General features: G+C 33.5%; 3 protein-coding genes across 3 annotated transcripts; 1 reads left to right on the forward strand and 2 right to left on the reverse strand.

Annotated features, from left to right (window-relative positions):
- The first annotated feature begins 676 nt into the window (after window positions 1-676).
- LOC133290711 (transcription factor MYB111-like) lies at window positions 677-5,262 on the forward strand. Its single transcript, XM_061488846.1, has 3 exons — window positions 677-809; window positions 938-1,067; window positions 4,491-5,262. Exons 1-3 carry the CDS (start codon window positions 677-679, stop codon window positions 5,260-5,262), a joined length of 1,035 nt encoding a protein of 344 aa, XP_061344830.1.
- Window positions 5,263-6,182: 920 nt separating this feature from the next.
- LOC133290693 (uncharacterized) lies at window positions 6,183-9,778 on the reverse strand. The gene is made up of 5 exons (XM_061488821.1): window positions 9,592-9,778; window positions 9,398-9,456; window positions 7,478-9,304; window positions 6,941-7,064; window positions 6,183-6,847 (listed from the first exon to the last, which is right to left on the reverse strand). Exons 1-5 carry the CDS (start codon window positions 9,776-9,778, stop codon window positions 6,183-6,185), a joined length of 2,862 nt encoding a protein of 953 aa, XP_061344805.1.
- A 15,472-nt stretch (window positions 9,779-25,250) lies between these two features.
- On the reverse strand, window positions 25,251-25,865 carry LOC133290694 (zinc finger protein 6-like). Its single transcript, XM_061488822.1, has one exon. The coding sequence runs from the start codon at window positions 25,863-25,865 to the stop codon at window positions 25,251-25,253; it is 615 nt and encodes a 204-aa protein (XP_061344806.1).
- Between the last annotated feature and the right edge of the window lie 1,004 nt (window positions 25,866-26,869).

Genomic DNA, 26,869 nt, shown 5'->3' on the forward strand with positions numbered 1-26,869 from the left:
TTCTCTAGAATGGAAACAAAACAAGCCTCACTTTTTAGTTGCCAAAATGAGTCAGTTCTGACACCCAATTGTTTTACTTACATGACAGATATATCATCTATCCTAAAAATATATATGTTCTGTCACATGAGTAATAATAATAATCACCCGCACTCAAAGGGGCATGTAGGGGATAAAGAAGAACCAAAGTTTATGATAGTAGGTTTAACGTCTGACAAGAGAACAAATCCCCATTTATTACTCTGACATAGAGTAGGTCCAATGAGAAAGTAATGTATATATCCTATCCAATAACCGCAACAAATAGTCTTTTTAAGTTTATCTTGTGGTGGGAATATGGCAATGCCGGTCCTAGTAACAAGTAATAAGTGTAATAATGTTGATTTTTGTTAAAAAAGAAAAAAGAAAAAAGGTAACGTACTTTAACTAGCTATAAGTGCAACTTTTCACTGAAAATTCAACCCTATGTTGGCTCCACCAAGTAAAAACCAGCAGTGCTTCACGTTTTACATGTCCACTTCGTTGCTCCCACTCCCCTTATATATTCGCTACAGTGATACAGTCCCATGCAAGAACTTTCAGTCATTAGTAATACCAAAACTACTTACTGACAGTACTGTGCGTGTAGTACTGTTCCAAAAGGTTCAAAGTAATTACTAAGAAGAGAAAAGTATCAATGGGGAGAGCTCCTTGTTGTGAGAAAGTGGGGTTGAAGAAAGGAAGATGGACCGCTGAAGAGGATAAGATCTTGACCGATTACATCCATGAAAATGGTGAAGGATCATGGAGGTCCTTGCCCAAGAATGCGGGTATACATGTTTATATATACATATATAAAGCATATTGTGTTTTTGTGTATGTATGGTGCATGTGTATAATGATTTCATGATATGTGTTTGTATTAATTTCGTTTGAATTGTACATATTGTATATGAAGGTTTGTTAAGGTGTGGGAAGAGTTGCAGACTAAGATGGATCAATTATTTGAGAGCAGACGTGAAGAGAGGAAACATCACTCCTGAAGAGGAAGAGATTATTGTTAAGTTGCATCATGTTCTTGGTAATAGGTGCGGCTCTGCCCCTCTCAAATTCATTCGTCTTATTAATTTGTTTATATTATATAATTTAATAATGTTCAATTATTCGAAACCTCTTTTAAATTAACAATTTTGAAACTTTTTTTTAATGGTTTGAATAAGTCCTTGGAAGTGGGGAATGACATCCTTTTGTATACTCATTCTTGCATTGTCTGTTGAAATACCATCTCTCCCTACACCTCTTTGCCCGAAACATGTTTAATTATGGTATGTAACTCATCATTAAGTTTAGGTTCATATCTTTATTTCATAAGAACATCGTTACAATATTGACATATATACTCTATCCCATATATGAAAACAAACTTATTTCTAGTACACCAATCCGTTAGAATCGAACCCACGAGGAATTGGCTGAAAGAACAGCAAAGATTCTAGGGACCATTCTCGTTTCCAAGACAAATAAAGACATAGAAAGAGAAGATATTTTTTCCAACGTTAAAATATGCTAGGGTAGTTGGCTTCTACAACCCTTCTTCAATTCCTCACTAACCATAAGAAAAAGACGCTGCTTAATAAACACTGCACCGTTTGTGCCGTCGAATTTTTTACCTCATTCAGAATCCATTCAAGAAAACCATTTCAAGAAATAAATATATATTTTTTTTATATATTTTTTTTTTATCTCCAAGAAATAAATATTTTGAAAACATGAGGAAAACAGGACTAGCCTTTTTACACAAATAATAGTTACCATATCCATTCTTATGCTCGCTCATGTACCACTCTTTTGCTTAGCGTTGTCTTTTTGTATGATAATTAGTTTTTCAATTAGTATTTCATAAAATTTTGAAGGATAAAACATAATCTAGAGAAAATTTTATACCCTGATTTGATTTCTTATTTTCAGTTGCAATTAAATAACTTCAGTAATAATTATTGTAAGTTACCTAAATGTTCAAATATTTTTCTTTTGGTACTTTATTGATGTTTATTAGTTTGGGATTTTATATACTTTATAGTATATACATGCATATATAATAATAATAATAATAATAATAATAACCAATTCAAGAAAACCATTTCACACGTCTGAATTAAGAATAAACAATATCACCCCAATGAAAATTCAACTTGTCTAAAAAGGTAAATGGTATCTACAAAAAGTAGGATGTTAAAAAAAAAAGGATGACGTAGCTATTCAGGAAAAATATCCAATGTTAACTTTTAGCGAAAAGTTTTTCTCACGTTTCGACGAGATAATTTGTCTCATGCAACACATAGAAAAGTGGGTAAGACCCATTAAGAAGAGGAGAGAGAAAGAAAAAAATGGATCTCATTCACTTTTGTGTGTTGCATGAGACAAATTATCTCATGCAACATGAGAAAAACATTTCCCTAACTTTTAACATTAGTAATGTTTTATTTTAAACAAGGTTTTAATGTTTCTAAGGTGAATGTAGATAAGTTATATACATTCGCTCTTAAAATGACTTCGTTTTGGATTGAAAAATTAAAAGATTATTATGATCCTGAAAAATACCTTTAAACAATATCTTAATTTCTGCCTCAAAACAATATCATTTTAAACTCACTGTAAATAAGCTATCTACGTTGAGTATTGAGTGTAGAAAAAATGAACCTTTAAACAAACCGAAAAGGAGCCACCGGAAACACGAATTTCAGTGAAATGCTATATAAGACAAAGGTACTCTTAATAATAATAATTATCCAAAACGAGTACTTATCTTAAACTTTCATAATATCAATCCATGTCAATGTCATGATCATACAAAATCAACTTGGTACATCCAAATAACTTCCTGTTCTTTTGGAAATTACTAGTTGCAATTGATTACTTAAGATTTGTCTATCCGGGGTCACAAAACATATAACTTGTCCTAGAGTACCATTTAGATTTTAGAGTCAGGAACGCCGTAAATGTTCTTCTTGAATAGACGCCCCTACAATATCCGACCGAGGTGGACCTATTCCCTGTTTTTTGGTACTTCAACTACTCTACCAAATTCTTTGGGATGGGGTATGTATTAATTGACTCCAGTTTTTTTTTTTTTTTCTGCATTATATATCAAGAAGTTTCGTTTTTTTAAATAGAAAAAGTAACTTTTATCAATTTTTTATTTTAAAAGTATTTTTTATAAAAGTTAAAGCTATTTATATTTTTATAAAAATATGTAGATTTGAAAAAAATATTTTATTTTTGACTTCTGCATTTCTTAGAAGTTAAAATTTTTAGCTTCTGAAAAAAGTAAGTTTTTGACTTTTTTTGTGACTTCTCCTTTTTTAAAAGCAGATATACAAACAAACTAAAAACGAGAAGTGCTTTTTTCTTGAAAAAAAGAAACTTTTGAAGAAAAAGAGCTCATCAAAACGGGCCCTAATTCGAGTCGAATTTGATTGATTCATTTAAAGAAGTAAAAATCTCGTAACACATATTTTTTTCTATTCATAAAATTTGAAAACAAGACCTTGAGAACTATTTTACTTGCCACTTGAACTAATGACCCTAGTCTAAATGCTCTATCAATTTCAAAATAATTATTATGTTAAATTATTTATCATTTTAAAAATTAAAGAAGAAATAATCAATTTTGTTATTTTTTCTTGATATCTGTTATAAATAAAATAAGAAATAATATTAATAAAATGAAAAAATTAGTAACAAGTATTTTAAAATAATATAGATGAATTGAATATGGATATTTTAAAATAAAATAAAATATTATCTCTAATATTTTTTAAAATTTTTATGCAAAACTTTTAATAACAATTATCTTAAAATGAATAGAGCAAGACCAATATTTTCATAATATCATTTTTTTGGGGGTAAAAACATAATATCCACTTTTGCAAAGAGGATGGTTGTTGTTACAATTGCTGCAAAATTTATTGCGCAACCATTCCCCAACTGAAAGTCAACGATGTAGATTGACTTAACTCCAAATTTAATTTAGTGGTCCAACAATACTGTACGCAACTACGTGTAATTGTATTACCTATTGCACCGTTACTTTCGTGGGGCAGATTATATTTACAAACTGTTTTGATTAAAAACTCTTACAAACTACACTATGTTCTTCCGAGAAAACACTTGTTACACTATGTTCTACCGGGAGAATATAGTGTAATTTGTAAAAAATTTCAAAAAAAAACTTATAAAAGGATCCGTCCCCTACTTTTATATAGATGATTGTTGAATGAAATAAAATAGTAAGGATCAGTAGCCTATTTAAAAGGAGGGAGATTATATTTATAAATTTTTTGTTTATAAATTTTTACAAATTATACTATGTCTTATCGGTAAGACAATTTTGAGTAAAGTCTTACCAGTATAGTTTGTAAATATAACTCTCCTCGTTTAAAAATTGATAAATATATTGCATTATTTTGATATTTTTTTCTATGTGAACTTACACATTGTTTTGGTTGTAGGTGGTCTGTAATAGCAGGTCATTTACCGGGACGAACTGATAATGAGATAAAGAATTATTGGAACTCTCATTTGAGGAGAAAGATTTACTGCTTCATGAAATCTCTAAATGAGTCTCTGCCACCTATTGACATGGTTGCTGTGAACGAAGCTGCTACATCCAAGAGAAGAGGTCGAGGAACAAGAAATAACACGGCCATGGAAGAGGACAAGAACATGGCATTGAGACAAAACTCCCTTGAATCAATGCCTAAAAGCAAAGCAGCAACTTCACAAAGTTGTAATATAGGAGATGCTGAAGAAATTTCGATGATGGATGCTTATTATGAAATGGAGGGTAATGCAAATACTACATTTGCATCATACCCCAATATGAATGGAGATGTTGAGGGCTTAGGACTATATCAATGGCCAGATGATGAAATTATGAAACTTAGTCACATGTTTGAAAGTGGGGTACTTGTAAATCCAAGTAGGAATGTAACCCTTAAGGAAGAGCCTAATGGACATGACTGTGGGCAAATGCATATGGATATAATGGGAACAAGTGATCAAGAGAGAAAGAGTGGAGTTTGGAGCTCTTCAAATGCAGAGTGTGGAGAGTGGTACACTAGTTGTTCATCAATGAATTCTGCCATTGATCATCAGTGGCCTGATTGGGATTTGGCAGATAATGTTCAATCACATAATGAATGGGACCTTTGTGAAGAAGACCAAATGGTGGATTGCTTGTGGGGTACTGGCATTGGTGAAGTAAATGGTTTTCATCAGTAATCAGTTGTTCAGAACTGCTGGATATTAAGTTGTTCACATATAGTCTGTTATTTTGTGTCCTTGCTTGGTGAGATTAGGTCTGTTGCAATTTAAATATACAGCTAAAAGTGAGCTAGTGGTTAGTGATTTAGGTAATTGGCAAGATGTCATAGATTGTTGTACTCAAAAATAAAAAAATAAATAAAAGTGTATCAGTCTTAGATTGTTCTACAACCATTTTTGTTATTATTAGATCAAAATCAAATCAACAGTTATAAAATGGTATCAAATGAGAGCTGATTATTTGATTTTGATCCAACAATAACAAAGTAGTTGTAAGGAAAAAAATATTTCAGGTATATCCTACCTCTAGTTTCTAATATGGTAATGTGAGTATAAAAATTATTTATGTTCCTTAAATATTGTGAGAATTGTTTATTTTTGTAAAGCCATTCACGTTTTGAATTCATGAACAATTTTAGAGCTTGATTATTCTCACAATCTGTAACCCAAAGTAAAGCTCAGTAATTATTCAAAGTAGTAATGGAGATTAGGATATTTCTCTCAAAGGTGCTTTTAGTTTTTCACTGCATGAATGTTGTCAACATTCAAGTGATTATGGTCGTTGAAGTTCACACTCTCCTTGCTACATGCTAAGTAAATATAAGTTCTACCTCACCACATTGAAATGCAGGTTCCATCAACTGAACTACTGCCCATTGTGCCTAATGTCAAAGTGGTACTCTGCTGTATAAAGCTACTGCGAGAGATAATATCTAACATGATTACTTGTTCAAGTCATCTCTGTAGAAGCCATATGGAAAGCATTAATTTCAATAACCAAAAAACTATTTAAAAAGACTAAATAATCATGAATAAATCAATAAGAGGACAATGTTTTCAATAATCAAACAGCCCCAAAATAAAATCATTTAAAGTGTTTACAATTGCAAGATTTCAGTGACAACATCATCAACCAAAGAATCAAATATTTGGTCCACAACCTCTGCTCCAAGTTCAAAAGCATCAACCTCAAAATCTAGCCATTTTCCATATTGGCTGCTCATGTCCTTGTCCACAAGCTCATCTACCATTGAATCCCCCATCCCTCTCCAACCTAAAATCTCCTTGTACACATCTTCTGCCAACCATTCATTTCTTTTCACCATTACAACCCCTTTGGTCCACATTTTGTATCCTCCCCCTACATAACGCCTACATCTTAAGTCCAAACATTCACTCACACAATCAAATGTAATTCTCCTTCTTATCCTAAACTCAGCATCACACTTCAACCCTCCATTTCGGCTTTCCAACTGGTTGAAGAGATGGGAGTTTACAATCTCACTAGCTCGTCCAAGGGAAAAGTTCATATACATCAACTCAACATTGCACAATATATCTTTCACATAGTCTAACTCCCATGTACTTGATCTTCCAAACTTCATGACAGAAAATGTACTTGTGTGCTTCTTCACCATGGTCCCATCTGATGTTGAAGAAGCTGAATCAGATAACTCTGCATCAGATTCTGTAGGATAGAACTTCCTCGAAAAATTCAAGCCATGAACTTCCTGAGTTTGAACAGATGAACACAACTTGCTTCCTGAAAGTAGATATAGGAAAGATTAGCACTCCTGAGTCATAAAATAACTGATATCAAATCGGTAATTAATTTTCCATATTTAAGCATAACTACCTTCTGTACTAGTAACATCTGTGCTCATTGAAGAATCACAGCTTTCAATTGAAACAGAAGGATCAAGAACAGAGATTGGACTTGGGTGTCGGCAATTGAATAACTGTGGTTCCATCTCATCAACCTGTAAACAACTTGAGTTAATGACCCACTCGATGAGAGAAAAGAATAACTGTGGTTCCATCTCATCTCAGAAATGTCCATGTGTTGCTAGGAAATAATTATAAAAAATTAACAAGCAGCATCAAAGAATAAAAGTAGTTTTTTGAGTAGTAAACAGATAGAAATTAACAAAAAGCAGGATATGTTTACCTGTAATTACTACCTATGAAAACTAATTTTCTTGGGAACAGGGAATGAATCTATCTCTTCTGTTTTTCATTCATAAGGCTGATTTTCAACATTAAGTCAGCAAGCCTAACTTTTTGTTGTTGTTTAGCCATTTAACTAGTGACCATGTAATGTTCATATTGGCATGCTTGAATGATAAATACTACAAAATAAAATAGGCAATAAGAATTAAAAGATTGTACATACCCATGAGTTATGTTTCAATGGTAATTCAGGAAGACCAGTGGAGAAGTCAGAATCATGGCTACTGCTTAACTTGCCTGTAAATAACATGTCCCCATCTTTCTTCGGTTGCAAATTCGGGTTGAGGTTACCTAAATTAAGGTTGGTCACTTGATCATTTGACATTGGTAGAGTAATGGAAGGCTGCCTCACTTTAGAAATGTCATCAGAAGAGGTTTCAATTCCACGTGTTAATTCTCTCAACTTCTGTTCCAAAAGGATACCTAAGGCATCACCACCAATCACGTTGTATCCTATTGGAGACCTTGTATTGTCTGTGTCAAGCAATACTCTTTTGATGCGTTGATCCAAGGAAAAACCATTAGAATTCTGGTCAGCTTGTCTAGATGTATCAAAACCAGGGTTGCTCCTTGTTAATGGTGTGGTAAATGTGAAGGAAACTACATCCATGTCTTTTGTTTTAACTTCTTCAGCCCAACTATATTGTTTATTACTTACTAGATTAGACTTAACAGGCTTTTGAGTTCTGTCAATGAACAAATTATCCACTACCCTATCATTCCAATCTTTGTCTGTAGACCTTTTCTTCCTAGGATAGTTGTTTGTGCTGGTATATAAAACTTCCTTTTCACCATCTGTTACCTCCATGGCTGACTTTTTGGATCCAACTTTAGTTTTTGCAATGGATTTGCTACTAGAGCTTCTATGACGTCCACAAGAGGAATCCCCAGTCAGAGCTTTTCTACTCTGTGAATTGGAAACCAATGGTTTTGATGGTAATTTCTCTTTTTCAACTGAATAATTCTGCTTCAGATTGTTCTGTCTTAGAACACTAGAAGATTTCTTATGAAAATTTTTCTGAACATTTGGCTTCGATGGCTGGTTGGGTTTAATATCAAGATGCTCTTTCTGGCCCCCCAAACTTCTGCCACCAGTCAAACTCAAACCTTCCCTTCTTTGAACATTCACTTTTGCTTGGATTGCAAGCGAAATAGACTTCCCCTTATTCTTCAAAGAAGTATCTTCTTCTGCATGTGTAGGAGATTTGACAGATGTATCTACAGATCCATTCCAGCTTCTGTTCAAAGATTGTCCCTTTAAATACTTGGTAGCATTCAACTCGACTGAACTTTGAGAAGGTTCTGAAAGCCTGTTTGTTCTATGAGAAATTTCTCTTTTTTCTTTTAGATCTCGAGCTCTAGGGGTCATGGAAGATGACCCAATTAGAGGTCCCTTCTGTGAAGCCTCAACCTTATCTTTAAGATCTCTAACCCTCAATGATACTGCGGATGATGCTATCAGAGGTGTTTTAGACTTTGTACCAGCTTGGGGTCCTGGTTCAATGATTCTTGCAGCAGCCTCCATTATATAAGCAGCATTATTGGTTGGAACAAAGCCAGGATTCTTAATAGGGGACAAAAGTTTATGGTGTGTAACCGGAATTGATTTAGCAGATTTTGGAGGCAATACTTCTGTTTGGAACTTTTCAATTGGCCTAGTAATGGTCTTTTGAGGTTTTGGCTCCATGAAGTTCCTAGAAGGGTCCTCAACCTTTTCAACCAGCTTTCCAGAATATAGGGTCTGATGGTCATGCTGATGACTGAGGTTTTTCCTGAAGTACTGAGCATCTTGAAGGGATCGGGTATCAAAATATGGGGTAGAATACGGATCAGAAAAACTGGAAGGGGGCAAGGAATCTAATCCCATAAGCCTGGCAACTACACCAGGGGCCCTTGTTCCACATGCTTCATCATCTGTAACAGATGAAGCATAACTATGATCACAACTTCCTCTAACACTTGCCCCTACTCCATTTTCATCTTCATTCGCCTGCAAGAATTAAATAAGTAACTATCGAATTTCATAGCAACATATATATATATATATATATATAAATAGTTGAGACTGCAAATGATAGTGCACCAGATAGGGTTGTGTCATTGCCACATTGTAATCGACTTTTCTTCCCCGTTTCAAAGGCTCTGCAAACGATGAATAAAAATTTTACCAACAGCAAAACACAACATGAATAGACCAATAAAATTTTTATTTTAGTAATACAATTGACAAGAAATATAAAAACACTATTGCATATTATATGCAAGCAGTACATATACCTTGTAAATCTGACTTGGTTGCAAACAATTTCTTACGGGATTTGGAGGTCCAGTCAAACAACTGGAAAAAACCACCAACATATCCTCCTCCAGTTTTTGTCCCTTCTTTTTCAACTCCCATTTTCAAAGCAGAATTCAATAAACCTTCAAGATGCATCAGGCAAGCATTGGCAAGAGAAATTAACATTGTTAGTCAAGCAACCAGACAACATAGAGTCAAATCATATTACTAGAGTTCAAATCTACCAGTACAGTATAGTATAACATTTCTCCTGATGTTACTCAACTTAAAACAACAATATGCTTTCCAAATCAAAAGCAAATCCACATAGCCAGATTCAACTAATCAAGTAGAAAAATCTAAAGATCCATAGTATAAATTTGAGCTGAAATTAGTAATCCTAATTAAAAGGGGAAGGAGGCAGGGGGGGAAAGCAAAGGTTTTGTGGCTCTTAAGTATCTTAGAAAAGTTTCAAGTCTTATACAGTCTATTCGTTGATTCAAATAGAAATACGGACATGTACAAACTATGATTATACACAGGTATTACTTCTCATCCAAATGAATCTGATCAAAACTTCAATCAAATGATGATCATCAGCCAAAGAACGAATGGAAAACGCAAAACGCCAAATTCAGGCCATTCAAAGCATAAGAACTTCAACTGAATCCAAACACTAAAAATAACACAGATGTTGGCAATGGATGAAAAAAAAACAAAAAAAAAAAAAACAAGGGCAAAGTTCAAACGCAAATCTGAAAAGGAAGAAGCCAAACAGCAAGAACCCATTAAAGGAAAAGAAGAAAAAATGCAAACTTTGGCATCGGAGCGAGAACTTACGTTGAAACAATGAGATGGGTCAGCTAAGCACTTAAGTGAAATGAAAGAGAAGCAGCAAGCACCCACCACAAGGGCATTTTTTTTGTTTCACTGTGAAAGACAAAAGCGTAGTTGAAGCAATTGAATTGACATTCGCAGAGAGAAGTGTTGAAGCAAAATGGGAAATTGATTTGGTAGAGAAGGGAGTGAAAAATTGAAGGAGCAGAGAGAGAACAAAAAAAAAACAAAAAAAAAAAAACCATAGTTTGAAGCATTAATGAATGGACTATTGAGTCATAAAAGAGAATTTTCTTTGAATAAAATAATTAAGAATTTTGTATTGATTTGAAATATGTTTGCATTATAAAAATGGGGAGAGTTTATAACGTCTCTCTCGAGAGGGATGTGATTTCAAATTCCAAACGGGGAAAAAAGGTGGTCCCAGGGGCTTGACAACGTATATCATTGTCCTTTTTGCTTTCGTCTTTCAAAAAACCTCATGGTAATTAAAAAAAAAAAAAAAAAAACACACAAATAAATGCACATGTCCAATGAATTAGGATAACTCATTAACTTAAAACAATCTTGTTATATAAAAAAAATCTTGTTATAAGAGGGAAACGGAAAAAAATAAGATTATTAAATTTTACATAACGAGTCATATTATAATTTTTTTTATTTTGATTAGAATAGAAGTGACTCGTATACACAAATTATGGGTAAAAATATACATCACGACTGTAAATTACACTATAACTACTTTATGTAAAATAAGTAATTTTTGAATATACAATTTATTAATTATCAATAAAATATAAAATAATGATTTACTAATAATAAGTAATTGTTCAACATCAAAACTCTTTTTTCACTATTTTTCAAAATTAAGGTAAAATAGTCAATAACACTGTAACACATAATTTGACTTTGGATCTCACGAAACTATCCTTAGGGGGGGGGGGGGAAGAATAGATTTAAATCTCAGGGGACGTATAAGGCATAATAGTATAAGCTTATACTATATGTTATGACATTTTCAGTTGTTTGGTGTGACCATCGTATAGTATAAACTTATACAGCATAATCCCTTAATACATCAAAACGATGTATAACTTAATCCAGCCTAAGGGTGAGGAATAAGGTCTGATAAGATATTGATGTATTAACATCGTTGACTAATATAATTCTAAAAATTAATATATTATTTTAATATTAATCTATTAAAATAAAAATTAATTTTTCAATATATTAATTTTTAAAATATTGAATATTTTTATTTTTATAAAAATTAATTTATATTTTGGACAATGATCAATAAAATTTTATAAAAATTAATATCATATGATATTTTTTGAATAATTATATAAATTCTTTATTAAAGGATATTTTTATTAAAAATATTTATTTTTATCATATATAGTATTATACAGTGCATTACCAAATACTAGATGATTTTATCTTATATAATATATTATTTTATATAATACTGTGTCAAACGCTGAATAGTATTAAAATTCAATCAGGTCTTATACAATCAGGCCTTATATTATCAGGTCTTATATTATCATGCCTTATCTTATACTATGCATCAAACATGCCCTTAAAAGGACCCACTACAATCATGACGATTATTCATTGTATATAATATAAATTATGTCTTTTTTTTTCTAATACATTCTTTTAATTATGTGTCTCCAACTTCTCATGTTATAAGAGAGGAAACTTCTCCCACAACCAATTAATACATAGTATTTTTAGTAGTACATAGTTATCATATTAAAGTTGATTTTTCTCTCTCTTTCACGTCAGTCAACCGCCTCTGAGGAGAGAAAAAAAAATATAGCTTTTAAAATTATAATTATGCACTGTCCATAGTTCATAGTATTAATTCGTTGCAGGAGAAGAAAATTTATCGAATAACATGATAGCTATATTTTTCTTTAATTATTTAACAATAGAAGAGAATTCAAATTTGTTAAGAACCTTAAGGTGACCACTCCAAAAGCTAGCTCAAGGGGAGGGAGTGTCCAAGGCCTTATAAAGGCCATATTAGTTGCCCATCCAATCAATGTGGGACTATATATCTCAACACGGCCCCTCACGCAAGAGCCCTTTAGACTAGAAGCATGGAAATTGCACAGGCCCATTTTTGGTTTACCTTTTTGTGCTTTTTTTTATTTTAATTCCACTTTTTAAAGGGGGGACGGTGAGGCTCTGATACCAAGTTAAAGAACCTTGAGGATACACTACCCCAAAAGCTAGCTCAAAGGGTGAGAGTGCTCAAGGACTTATAAAGGCCATATTAATTGCCCATCCAATCAATGTGGGATTATATATCTCAACACGCCCCCTCACGCAAGAGCCCTTTGGGCTAGAAGCGTGGAAATTGCACAGGCCCATTTTTGGTTACCTTTTTGTGCTTTTTTTATATTTTAATTTTAATTCCACTTTTTTAAAGCGGAGGACGGTGAGGCTCTGATACCATGTTAAGAATCTTGAGGTCACCACCCCAAAAGCTAGCTCAATGGGTGGGAGTGCTCAAGGCCTTATTAAGGCCATATTAGTTACTCTTCAACCAATATGAGACTATATATCTCAACAAAATTTAAATAGTTTTTCATTTTAGCTAAACACTTGATGCGAGGTTGTAATTTTCATAAGTTGTTTACCTTTTTAAATTTTGTAGTCGAATCTGTTTTTTGTTAGTAACCTTTGTAATTAAAAGGAAACTAAAAATATTAGTTTTTGCAACACCCAAAATAAGTTCCCTACCGTTAACTTACATATATTTGCATAGTTGGTATTGGTATCATTGCAAAATCATATCAAGGAAGATCTTTAAAAAGAAAAAATTATATAAAGGTATATTATATTTCTGGTTAATTTAAATTTTATTTATTAGAGTGAGAGTTTTAATTAGCGTAGCCCCACAGGCTACTAAAATTATTATCTATATTCCTTCAAAAAAAGAGTAAATATCATTTTTGGTTCTCAGCAAATTTTACGATGTCCGTTTTAATCCCTAGCAAATAAAAAGGCCCATTGTGTTTCCTAAGAAATTCAAAATGGACCTATTTAGTTGAAATAGTGATCCCTTACAAATTCAAAAAAAACTCATATTAGTCCCTAAAAGGACTAAAATGAGTCTATTTTAAATTTCTTAGGGACCACGATGTACTTTTTTATTTGTTAGGAACTAAAACGGACATCATAAAATTTACTGCCGATCAAAAAGAGTATTTACTTTCCAAAAAATTATCCACGGTTCCTTTGTGGTATTGGTACTTTCAGATTTCTTGGATACATTCTCCAATGCCATTCTCATTATAGTTCAACTAGAAGCATTAATACTATGTTAATTGCCTCTGCTGTATCCACTGATTAATCATTCAAGGCTTTTCCGTGACCAGTCAACAGGCTCAAAGTTTTTTTCTCCGTTTATAAATCAATCAGGATGGATGAAATTTGATTCGACCCCATGATATATTATATTTTTTTAATAAGAAATAGTAATTCAATTCGCTGACGTACACTTGTGATTTCTTTATTCGACGGTGAAGTTCTGCTGGTTGCACATTAGGATTTAATTATGGGATTTGTATTTGTCATTTAACATGACACAATAAACTTTTCTATATACATAATATTTTGTGAGGTCCACTATTTTTAAAGAAAAAAGAAAAATTATGGCACGCAAAACGAATCTCTATAATATTACACAATCACTTTTTCTACAACATAACTCTTATAAAACCCTTTAATTATTTAGTTGGTTCTTTTAAGTTTTGACGCTTCAATTAATTATTCGATCCTTCCAAACTCTCTCTCTCTCTCTTTGGTATGAGAAAGAAATTGAAACGTTAAAAAAAGGATTAGGCTTGGAGAAAATCTTGGCCCGCACGCGCTTGCTCCAACTAAAAACCTTGTATAAATTGATTTGGGCCGCTTTATCCATTTTCTTTTGTCAGTTTGGTCCACTAAAATATGAGATATTAATATTCAGATCCGATCCATAAAAATATTGATAAACTAATTTGGCTGGCACACAAATTAACATAATCACACCTCTCTTCTTAGATCGATTATAATGACTTTTTTTTTTACTCTAATAGCGAACTTTATTTTCTAAATTAGTTAAATAACGTAAAGTTCTATTTAAAAATTTTTGTAAGTTGTACGTAAGAATAACGATTTGTATTAGTAAATTGTAAATCCTAACTTAATTTAAAAAAAAATAGATAATACGTATTTTCATTGGTCAGATTATAAGTCAACTCAGATAATTATTCTGCAAATTCCATTTCTAATTCCATAACTATTAGAAAGTTTGGGATTGTACAATTTTTTTTAAATTAAAGATGATTAATAACAAAGATGAAATAACCTAAGTTGTATTGGTAAGTTTACTCACACAGTCACACCTATTTCACTTGTTTTTTTTTTTTTCCCATCATAGCTTATCTTATATTTATCTTTTTCTCAAAATTTACATATTATTTTGACTAGACCTTTGCGCCCTATTTGTGCCTGAGCGCTCACTTCTTGCTATAAGACAAAAGATTATTAGTATAAAATATGTTGGAGATTGTTAGGATATCAATATTTGTTAGGATATTATACTGTTAGATATATTATACGGTTAAATTGTTATATTGCAGATTCTTTAGTTTGTTACTAGATAGTTAGATAATTTAGATAGTTGTTTTTATCTCTTATCATTTCTCTGTAACAAAGCTCTGTAACAAATCGTGTATCTGTTTTGCCAATTGCCTATTAAAAGGCTGCACACTTGAATAATATCAACAGGTTGCATTACCAAGTTTATCTTGGTATCAGAGCGCACCAAAATTAAACAACGCTTCCGCAGTGTGAGGAAAAGTGCGAAAGCTTGCCTTACGGAAGATGGCCAGCAGCAAGATGAAACCCTCGGATCCTGGATCGCCATTTCATCTGGCAGGTTCGGATAATCTGGGAATTTTGCTTACAACTGTAATGCTGCGTGGAGAAGCCAACTATGAGAATTGGGCAAAGCTCATGAAAAACGCACTAAGAGCGAAAAATAAGTTAGGTTTCGTTACTGGAACCGTAAAGAAACCAGAGGAAGATGACGGGGAAGAATGGCGAGCGTGGGAGATGTGCAATTCGATGATCAATGGTTGGATACATAATACCATTGATGCGAAATTGCAGCCATTCATCAAATGTTTTGATGAAGTAAAAGATTTGTGGGATGATTTGAAGGAGAGATATGCCGTGGAAAATTCTCCACGTCAATATCAACTCAAGACCAGTTTAGCTAATATAAAACAACTTGGAAATAGTGTGGGTGAATATTATACCAAGTTAAGAGCTGTGTGGGACGAACTTGAAGGGAGTAAAACCCGCAAGACGTGTGACTGTGAAGACAAGTGTGCTTACGCAAAGGAGATCGAAGAAGAGAAAGAACATGACCGTGTTTATCAATTTCTCATGGGACTTGATGAGGTTGTCTTTGGCAATTTACGTTCACAGATTTTGAACACCTCACCTTTGCCAAATGTCAACAAAGTGTATGCAATTGTTACGCAAGAAGAAACTCATCGTAACATTGCCCGCCATCAGGAAGAACGAGAAAATGTGGTAGGATATGTAGCTCAGGTTGGATTGAAAGACAAGATGGAAAGTCATGATCAGCACACAATCTCTGGCAAACAAGCCGAGAGAGTGCCGTGTCCTCATTGCGGGAAAACCAACCATGATCCCTCACGTTGTTGGAACGTCATTGGATTTCCAGCAAACAGATTTGGTGGACGGGGACGTGGAAGGGGACGATCAGGAGGAAGACATCAACAAGCTCATGCCATGCAGACTTGGGAAAGCTCTCAACCAGCCGTAGCATCCTATCAAGGTGATTCACTTCAACAAGCTGCAGCAGCAGCTTCTTACCAGAATAATGTGCCTCCGCAAGTCACAGCGAATTCAATGTTGACACCTGAAATTATGAACAAGCTCATTGCCTTGGTTGAACAGCCATCCAATGATAAATTGTCTGAAAAAGAAGGAACAATGATGTTTAATGCACAATTCAAACTATCCAATGTGTTATATGTTCCCCAATTGAGATGCAATCTGATTTCTGTTTCACAGCTATTACGAAATAATAGCAGGATGGTAACCTTTACTGATAAAAATTGCCTTTTGCAGGACCAAATACTGAAGAGGGAGATTGGTTTGGGTGAGCTCAAGGAAGGAGTGTATGTGTTTCAGCCCAAGCATGCTTCGGCTTCAGCAGTTCGAGCAGAAGAATCTATGGAGCTGTGGCATAGTAGACTAGGTCATGCATCTTATGATATGTTGTCTTTGATTCCAGGAATTAATATTTCGTTGAATAAAAATGTTACTGGTGCGGCATGTGATGTTTGCCAATGTGCCAAACAAACTCGATCTGTGTTTCCTTTGAGTACTTCACGCAGTAAAGAAAGTTTTTATTTGGTTCATTGTGATACTTGGGGACCCTACAAGTCTCCTTCCTCTTCGGGTGCTTACTATTTCTTAACTATTGTCGATGATTTTAGTAGAAGTGTGTGGGTATATATGATGGCCGAGAAAAGTGAAACTTATGATCGAATGTGTAAATTTATGGCTATGGTGCAGAATCAGTTTGGGAAAAATGTCAAAATAATTCGTTCTGATAATGGAACTGAATTTAAGTCTAATAAAATGATGCAACTCTTGAGTGAAAAAGGAATTTTACAACAAACAACGTGTGTACATACTCCCGAACAAAATGGACGCGTAGAGAGGAGACATAGACACATTCTTAATGTCTCGCGTGCTTTATTATTTCATGCAGGTATGACAGCTGAGTTCTGGGAAGAAAGCATTCTAACAGCTGTACATCTGATCAATAGAACACCTACAGAGGTTCTTGGAGGAAAGTCACCACATGAGATATTGCATGGAACCCCACCAGAATACACTTACTTGAGAACATTTGGATGTTTGTGCTTCGCTAACTTCAGACCCAAACCCAATGACAAATTCGCTCCACGCTCTCGACGATGTATTTTAATTGGATATCCAACAGGACAAAAGGGTTGGAGATTGTTAGATATCGAGACTGGACAGCGTTTTGTGTCAAGAGATGTCAAGTTTCGAGAACAAGAATTTCCATTCCGAGTAAAGAAGAATGAACCTATTGTCCCTCAGTTGCCTACATCATTCCCTGATGAAACTGAAAACGTTGTAGTTGCAGAAAACGCTGAAGAGCAGTCATGTGAAACTGCCACAATAGTGCAACCCACTACGGACGATAGGGGGAGCTCCGATGCTATTTCAATGCCATATTCCTCTCAAGATGTTGTGCCTACAAGACACCAGAGAGCACGAAAACTTCCCACTTATTTGCAAGATTATGCTTGTCACATGGCTGAAACACACTCGCCTCCTCTCATCCGAACCAATGTCACCTCAGGTATTAAGTATCCTATATGCAATTATGTCAGTTTAACTAATTTTTCTAAAGAACATCGAGCCTTTGTTGCAGCAATTGACGCCAATCAAGAGCCTCGAAATTTTCGAGAAGCCATGCGAGATACACGGTGGGTGGCTGCCATGAGGAACGAAATCCAAGCTTTGGAAGATAATAAAACTTGGTACATTACAGATTTGCCTCCACACAAACATGCTCTCCCAAGCAAATGGGTGTTTAAAATCAAATACCGTTCTGACGGTACGGTGGAACGCTATAAGGCAAGGTTGGTGATAGCTGGAAATCATCAAATTGCTGGGGAGGATTACAGTGAGACATATGCACCAGTGGCCAAAATGGTGAGTGTTCGTACACTACTTGCTGTAGCAGCTGCCAAAAATTGGGAATTACATCAACTCGACGTCCACAATGCATTCTTGAACGGTGACCTAAGTGAAGAAGTTTACATGCGGTTTCCTCCCGGATTCAGTGACGGATCCAATCACAAAGTATGTCGTCTTACCAAATCCTTGTATGGACTGAGGCAATCACCACGAAACTGGTTCTCCAAACTCAGCTCTTCCTTGACACATTATGGTTTTATACAATCAAGGGCAGATTATACGCTCTTTACTCTCCAAAGAGGGGACGCTTTCCTAGCAGTCCTAGTCTAGGTTGATGATATAATAGTGGCAGGGAATGATCCTAATGCATGTAAAGCAGTCAAGGAGTATCTGAACAAATGTTTCAAAATCAAAGACTTAGGTCCGCTGAAGTATTTCCTGGGTATTGAAATTGCTCGTAGCTAGCAAGGCATTTTCCTTTGTCAACGTAAGTACACTTTGGACCTTCTGTCCGAATCAGGCTTGAGTGGGAGTAAGCCTGTGAACTCTCCCATCGAACAGAATCATCGCCTCGCCTTGGATGATGGCCCTATGTTTGACAATCCTGAACGATATCGAAGACTTATAGGTAAACTCATTTACCTCACCATCACTCGACCTGATTTGAGTTATGCCATTCATATTTTATCACAGTTCATGCAACAACCCAAGCAAGCTCACTTTGAAGCTGTCGTTCGTGTCCTTCGGTATCTCAAAAGGAATCCTGGCCAAGGCTTACTTCTTAAGTCCGATTGTGACTTACAGTTTCATGCTTACTGCGACTCGGATTGGGCATCTTGTCCTCTCACTCGCAAATCCATTACTGGTTTTTTTATTATGCTAGGATCATCCCCAATCTCTTGGAAGACTAAGAAACAAGTCACGGTCTCCCGTTCTTCGGCAGAAGCAGAATACAGATCCATGGCAGCAGCTACCTCGGAGTTAGTTTGGCTCAAATCGTTTCTTACTTCCCTTGGTGTTCCACATTCAGGTCCTATGGAGTTATTTTGTGACAACCAAGCCGCCTTACACATAGCTGCCAACCCCGTCTTCCATGAACGAACAAAACACATCGAAATAGATTGTCATTTCGTGCGAGAACAGATTCTTGCCAACAACATTGTCACTGCTCACGTCCGTTCAAGATCCCAACTTGCGGACCTGTTTACTAAAGCATTGGGACAACGTCCGTTCTTCGAATTCCTTCCCAAGTTGGGCATTTCATCCTTGCATGCTCCAACTTGAGGGGGAGTGTTGGAGATTGTTAGGATATCAATATTTGTTAGGATATTATACTGTTAGATATATTATACGGTTAGATTGTTATATTGCAGATTCTTTAGTTTGTTACTAGATAGTTAGATAATTTAGATAGTTGTTTTTATCTCTTATCATTTCTCTGTAACAAAGCTCTGTAACAAATCGTGTATCTGTTTTGCCAATTGCCTATTAAAAGGCTGCACACTTGAATAATATCAACAGGTTGCATTACCAAGTTTATCTAAATATTTCCCCAATTATGTCAAATAATCACATGCATGACACTTCATCATATCTATGCACACACCTCTCGTCTCACACATATAGGGCAACCACCTTCAAGTGAGTCACTTTAGAATATTTCACGACATTTATGCACACACCTTATGTCTGCGAGACACACTGGAGAATATTTCAACATACCCTGTATAAGGAGCGTATCTTTGGTACGATTAGCTAGAATATGTATTTCTTTACTAAAAATAAGAAAAAAAATGGGACTTGAGTGTCAATAACCATAAAAGGATGGGTAAAATGGAAAAAGTTGGTACTCTTTTATAATTATTCGTATACGCCATATAATATTTAAGTAAAAGGAAAATTAAAAAAATATTATCGGTTTGAAACTTATAATTTACATATATGAGATGTTATTTTCATGTCCAACTTACACTATTTTAATTGTTTTAAAGATTACCCATTTTGGAATAAATTGCACTATTTAAGTAAAAGAAATTGATAAAAATATTAGATTTTGAAACTGAAAATGGAGGTTTGGTAGGAGAATTATTTTGAGATACCCAAGAAAGTAAGGGTGAATTTAAAAAAAAAAAAAAAACATGTTTAGTAGCACATTTGATAAATTTTTTTCCAGAAAAGTTATTTTCATTGGAGGACTGTTTGGTATGGAGATTTTTTTAGAAATCCTGATAAAGTAGAGTGAGGCAAAAAAAATTTCCAACGTTTGGTACGAGGAAAATGAAAATATTCCTCAAGAAATTTTTTTTCTCATTATTTCAATTTTAACTACAGAATCCCAAATGAAAATAAAATATTATGTGATACATGATATTTCTATTTTTCAATAGTATCAGTATAATTAACCCAAAATTTTTGAAAAAATTTTGAACCTACCAAATATCTTTTGATAACTTACCCTAAAAAAAATATTTCATATCATATTCCCAAAAATCTTTTTTTATCGAAAAAAGGAATATCTCCTCTGCAAAACACCAATTCCTTTTTGTGCGTATATATGTGATTAGAATACCATAGAAAAATATCACCTAGAGAAGGCTCCGCAACCATTCCGCTTCGTGCAATGCCGTCCCCGACAGTCAGAAGTCAGAACCAAGGAATACTCGTGATTTTCAATTTGGACATGGAGGTGTCCACTGAGAATTTTCGACGAGTGTTTTAAGCTTTTTGCATTTTCAATTTATCAATTGTTTTGCCTTTTTCTTTTGTTTTCATGAAGTGAGATTTGAGGTAGAGTGTTTTAAAATTTTAAGTTTTTTATTTGACGGTTTGGGTGATGCTGATGAGATTAGATGTCTCCATCTCAGTCTTTTGTGTCTCCATTTTCACTCATGGAAAAAGAATCAAAGATTCGTGGAGTTTTTTGACATAAGAGACGCAGCAAAGGCATTGAAAGAGATGAAAGACACGGAAATTAATGGGAAACATGTCGTTATTGAGTTTAGTAGACCAGGTGGTCACACCAGAAAGTTCTTCCATTCTTCAAACTCTACCATCTCAAAAAAGCTCCTCAATATCGTTCTTGAAGAAACCCAGTTCTGTAACATTTATTTTGTTGTCGTGGTTGAAAAGTCAGAAAGTGGGTTGTTCTTGTTTCATTGAGTATGGTTTCGTAAAATCACTTCACATTCTCAACAATATTTCACGGTCATTCAGTAATGTTTTTTTCGCCTAACAAATAATTTTTTGTTAATATTCCGAGAAAATTAGTTTTTCCAATATATTTCTAGAAATTATGATTCCCAAAAATAAAAAAATATCTCTTCTATCAAATATTCTTAAGAAAATTTATATTATTTAATGAAAAATATGTTGGATTTATTTTCTTTTACTTAAGTCCAATGCCAAGGATTCTAAATTTGGTAGTTTAAGATTGCAATGTTTGGTACACAAAAAAAGAAAATTATCTTGGGAAACAAATTTTTCAGGATTTCCATTCATAGTGCAAAAGTGGACCAAAATTCCAAATACCAAAAATAAGTTGGAATTCTTCTTTTCCAAAAAAAATGGAACAAGAAGTGCAAAGCAATAGACCAAAATAACCCTATTGATGCATTGTGTCATATCCTTCTGAACATACAAAGGGTAAAGGTGGAGTTATTTTCGTAAAATAACCTTACATTTCCACTAATACTTCACAATCAACCAAAAATTCGCTCAGTAAATTTAAGCATAAAATCTCGGGAAAATTTGATCTTACCAAACATATTTTTAGTAAAATTTCTGAAAAATTTATTTCTCGTTATATTCCAGTAATAATTTTTTCTCAGATAAATAAAAATTTCTCTTCTACTAAACGCCATTTTAATCTATGAAAAGAGCCCCAAATAACTAAGGCCCAAATAGCTTAGAACTAAAATTTGTTGATATCATATATACACTATACCACTTAAGCAATCAATCAATTGAAAGAGATAAGTTGGGATATGAAGCCAACACACCATCATTTAAGCCACGCCTCCAATTGCGCTTACAAAATATTTGTCACATAATAACATTTTTTATCCTGGCAATATATTAAAATTAAATTCATAATAATAATATTATTTTAGTCCAAACTTCACAAATTTGTGTACGGATTTCAAAAGCATGCATTGGATGTGTGGATCCGATATAACGGACGAAATGTATTTTATTCATTTCTTTAGAAATTAAAAATTAAAATAGTAAAAAAAAATCTCACTGCCCTCTATTCGGCCACCTCTTCGGATTGTGATAAAATAATTATATTTTACAGTTAATATGATGTTATGTAATTTTTTTAATCTATAAAATCCTGTGCCCTTTTATAATTTTTAATAATTCTTTGGCATGTTCTACATGTCACCTACATCAGAGATTAATTCCCATGATTTTGACGAACAAATGTAAAATATGAAGTTTTTTAGTTTAGAAAAAGCTTAAGCGACATCAATCAAGAATTTTAATTCAAATTGCCCAAGTTCTTTTGAATCTTGTTTTATGTGAAATTTGAAAGCCAATTAAGCCACCACCCCCTCCCTCACTCCACAAATATTCTAAGTGCCACCAGCAACAAGACCAATGAATGAAACATGACCAATGAATGAAACATATATGCTTCTAAACCTTAAAATAACTCCCAAGATAGAAAGGCTCCAAATCCAACTACTCCATTGAAAGAGACTTTCCTGAGTCAACAACCTCCATATATATGATATAACCTACTTTATCGCCAACTATGATAATCAATAGGGCAATAGCTCCGCATAAAGTTATTGATCACTACTTCCCAGACCACACCAACATCACCCGCCATTTACTTTTTAATATACATATAATCGATGTTCACAATTAATTTAGAAAATTGTGCTAATTTGGTTTTTTTAGTTAATAACAACCTATTTAACTCAAACTCTAATTGTATATAAGGATCTCGGATCGTATAGTATTAATTTTTTTTTTTTCATATCAGAAAACCAAGTACTCTCTCGAAGTGTAAGTATCCATGCATCTAAAGTCTAAACTTGCCTGACGTTATTTTTTTGAAGAGAAAAAGCTGATAAGTCACTAATAAATCTATCTTGTTCAACTCTTATACATATAGAACGTGACACGCATTTAAAAAAAGTAACATATAACATATACTTGTTATGCAATCATTTATGTATTGATAAATAGCGTATGCACTCTACTTAGGATCCCCGGGCACTCACATTGATCAAAATGTAAATCAAACTTTAAATCAGGATTATATATTTCACGCTAAACCATCGTTATGCATACTTATGATTTCCCTTCATGTACGTAATTTTGAATACTAATCATCTATAAATCAAAATGAGATTCAAATAAGTCTTTTGCTATACCCAAAACTTTTACTGTAAAATAAAAGAACGTTTATTTGAATAAAATAATTTTACTTTCAGACAGTTAATTAAGAGGTTTCATAATAGATCCGATACAATGCAAATCGTAAAAGCATAAATGAAAAACTGAAAATCACATAAATGAAAAATCCAAAAAATTGAAGAAAAAAAAGAATAAAATCAAAATAAATTTTTTTAAATAAATTGTATTAGTTTTCGGTTCTTATTTTTAAAATTAATCTAACCCAAACCAAAACTATAGACATATCATATATATACACGCACATATAATAAGTTATTATACCTGATAACTTAATTACCACCATAATTGTACAAACAATAACTTCACACTATTATTTTAAAATCCACAAGACATCCAATGTGTTTGAGAAATCTATTTAACCTGAATTAATGCATGACATATAATATTGAAATTCCTAAAAATTGCAATCACTTAATCCAATGTTATTAAACTCGAACCGTTCATCGACTTAGTCGAGTACTGGATCGGTAGGTCGCTGGTTGAACTGCTTATTGAGTTTATGTAAAGATATATATTAAAGGGAAAAGATCCGTTTACAAATTTTTTTTACAAATTACGCTAAGTATGACCGGTCATACTATACACTCTTGATTGAAGTATGACCGATCATACTTAATGTAGTTTGTAAGAATTTGTACAAAAAGTTTGTAAATATAATTTTCTCCTATATTAAGTATATAAATAAAAATAATATAACAATCAAAGTGATTTGACTTTATTGTTAGCATTTTACTTCTTTTTCCTGAAGTGTCAAGGGATTCATCGATTCTTGATCGGTTTACATGCATAATTAGTTAATTTTAAAATCAAATTAAACCACTTTAAAATTAGATCAAATTAAATTTTAAAATCAAACCAATTGTATCGGATGAATTTCTTTCTCGATGTAAAGAATCTTAGAATACACCACTCTAAAAGCTAGCTCAAGGGGTGAGAGTACCCAAGACCTTATAAACTCCACATTAGTTGCACATACAACCAATGTGAGACTATATATCTCAACACTCGACAAAATCCAATATGGCGAAAACTACTTGGATGGAAAGAACTTTACGACAATTCCTAAACTGAAAATAATATAATATACTATATCCTTCCAACAGGAGCATAACACATAGCTAATATGTTTTCTTGAAGATAGAAAAAAAATTAATTTTAATATTATAATTATTTATTTTGAAATACACAATTGTAATTTCATTTTGAACAAGAGTTCCAAGTACTCAGTGTCACGATAATACCAAAATATTTTCCTAAACTGGTAGGCACTTATTTATCTAGTAGTAATGAGGGGGACTCACATGTCTTTAATCATATATCTTAGATAGAATAAATTGTATTGGGTGGGTTATTATTTTCCCAAACGCGAAAGGTGTGTGTACCGGTGTCCGTACGCCAATTATAGAGATAACATAATCTCTTTCAATTATGATGAGCTTTATACCTGTAGCTAGAAAATCGTGTAAGTACGATTTCTTTCTTGAAGAACCAAATCCATCCCTATCTTCCTAACTAATGAAATGGATAAGCACAAGAAAATAAAATAAAATGAAAGGGATAAGCACAAGAGAAACAAAAGTAGACTCAAAAGGACATGGGTTTTGGTCTAAATTCAAGTTCACCTCTTGTCCCTGGAATTGGAGGGTATGCTAGCTAAACACAAGTTAAGATCAACATCAACATCACCATCAAGATTATGTACTTCTATGAAAGCCTCTTTTCTGGCCCTGCTTTCACCATTTGGTCTCACAAAAGAAACCTGATCATTAGGCTCCACATCGGAGGTCAAAGGTTGTGATGCGTCCCATGCCCTTGGAAACCAAGGATTATGATGATCTGCACCACCAGCTGGTGACCCATGTGGATGAATGAACGGTCCTGATGATCTTGTTGGTCCACGTGTAGCCATGGTAGGAATAGGGGAAGCTGCTATGAACCGTTGATGATGGGGAAGGAGGGGAACAAAGTGTTGGAAATGTGCTAGAGTGGCTTTTTGGCGTTCTCTCTTGTGCGCATTTTGATGGCCACCAAGTGCTTGAGAATTGACAAATTCTCGGCGACAGAAATGGCATTTGAATCTCTTCTTCTTGTTGCCACAAGGAATGGCCTTCGCTGACATGTCTTCTTCGGAGCTAGCTGGTATTAATGGGAAACCGAATAGCTTCAACGTTGTTGAGTTGGAAGAGGAAGCTTTCCTCTCATTTTTATGAATAGGGTTTTTTGATTCACTCATGCTTTTGTGCTGGTTGAGTGGAATTCGCCGATATCAATCTCTGATTATATGCGCCCATATATATATATATATATATATATATATAGCAATAATAACGTTGTCGTTTATGCATACTTTTTTATAATAAAAACAGGGATATAATATTATGCTTATTTTTTTATGTCTATTTTATTTATTTTTTTAAATATGAGTAAAGTTTATTTTGAGTTCTTAATAAAAAAAACACGATCTCCACTTTATTTTCTTACAAAAAAAATTAGTCCCGAGGTCCTTAAGAAATTCAAAGTGGATTCATTTAGTTGAAATCGTGGTCCCTCACAAATTCAAAAAAAACTCACATTAGTTTCTTAAAAGAATTAAAATGGGTCCACTTTGAATTTTATAGGACCTCGAAACTATTTTTTTTTTTAAGGAACTAAAGTAAGTATCGTGTTTTTTGTTAGGGACGCACAATAGACTTTACTTTTTAAACAATATTAGATTATAATCTCAACAGGAAAGAGAAAATGTGAACATATGTTAAGATTATAGTCTAAGGTAGTGTTTGGTTGAAGGTTTATTTTGGGATTGATGAGAAAGTATAAGTGGATATTGGAAAATACCACGTTTGGTTCAGGTTTTTTTCAAAAATACTAGGCAAATAGGATAGATGGGAAAATGACTTTTGTGTTGATTTTTGGATGAAATTTACTGTTACAGAATACCACTTGAGATGTGGTATTTTAAGATGACTGGAGAAGTGAAAAAACAGATGCAAAGTTTCTCTCAAACATAGATTTTGCATATTTAAATAAATTTCCCTGGTAATATTTCGGTCAACCAAACAACTTTTTTTATATTTTTCTACCAAACTCATTTTCCAACAATTTTCCTATCAATTACATTTCCCTAGTAAAAAAAAAATTCTCCCGAACCAAACACTACCTAATCTAATAGTAGTAAGGTAAGGGCATAATAAAAAATATAATATCATATCTCATAAAAATAATATAATTATGTGATAC

The sequence above is a fragment of the Gastrolobium bilobum genome, unplaced genomic scaffold, assembly GCF_033153095.1.
Source record: "Gastrolobium bilobum isolate Gb01-03AN ecotype WA unplaced genomic scaffold, APGP_CSIRO_Gbil_v1 utg5903, whole genome shotgun sequence".
NCBI lineage: Eukaryota > Viridiplantae > Streptophyta > Magnoliopsida > Fabales > Fabaceae > Gastrolobium > Gastrolobium bilobum.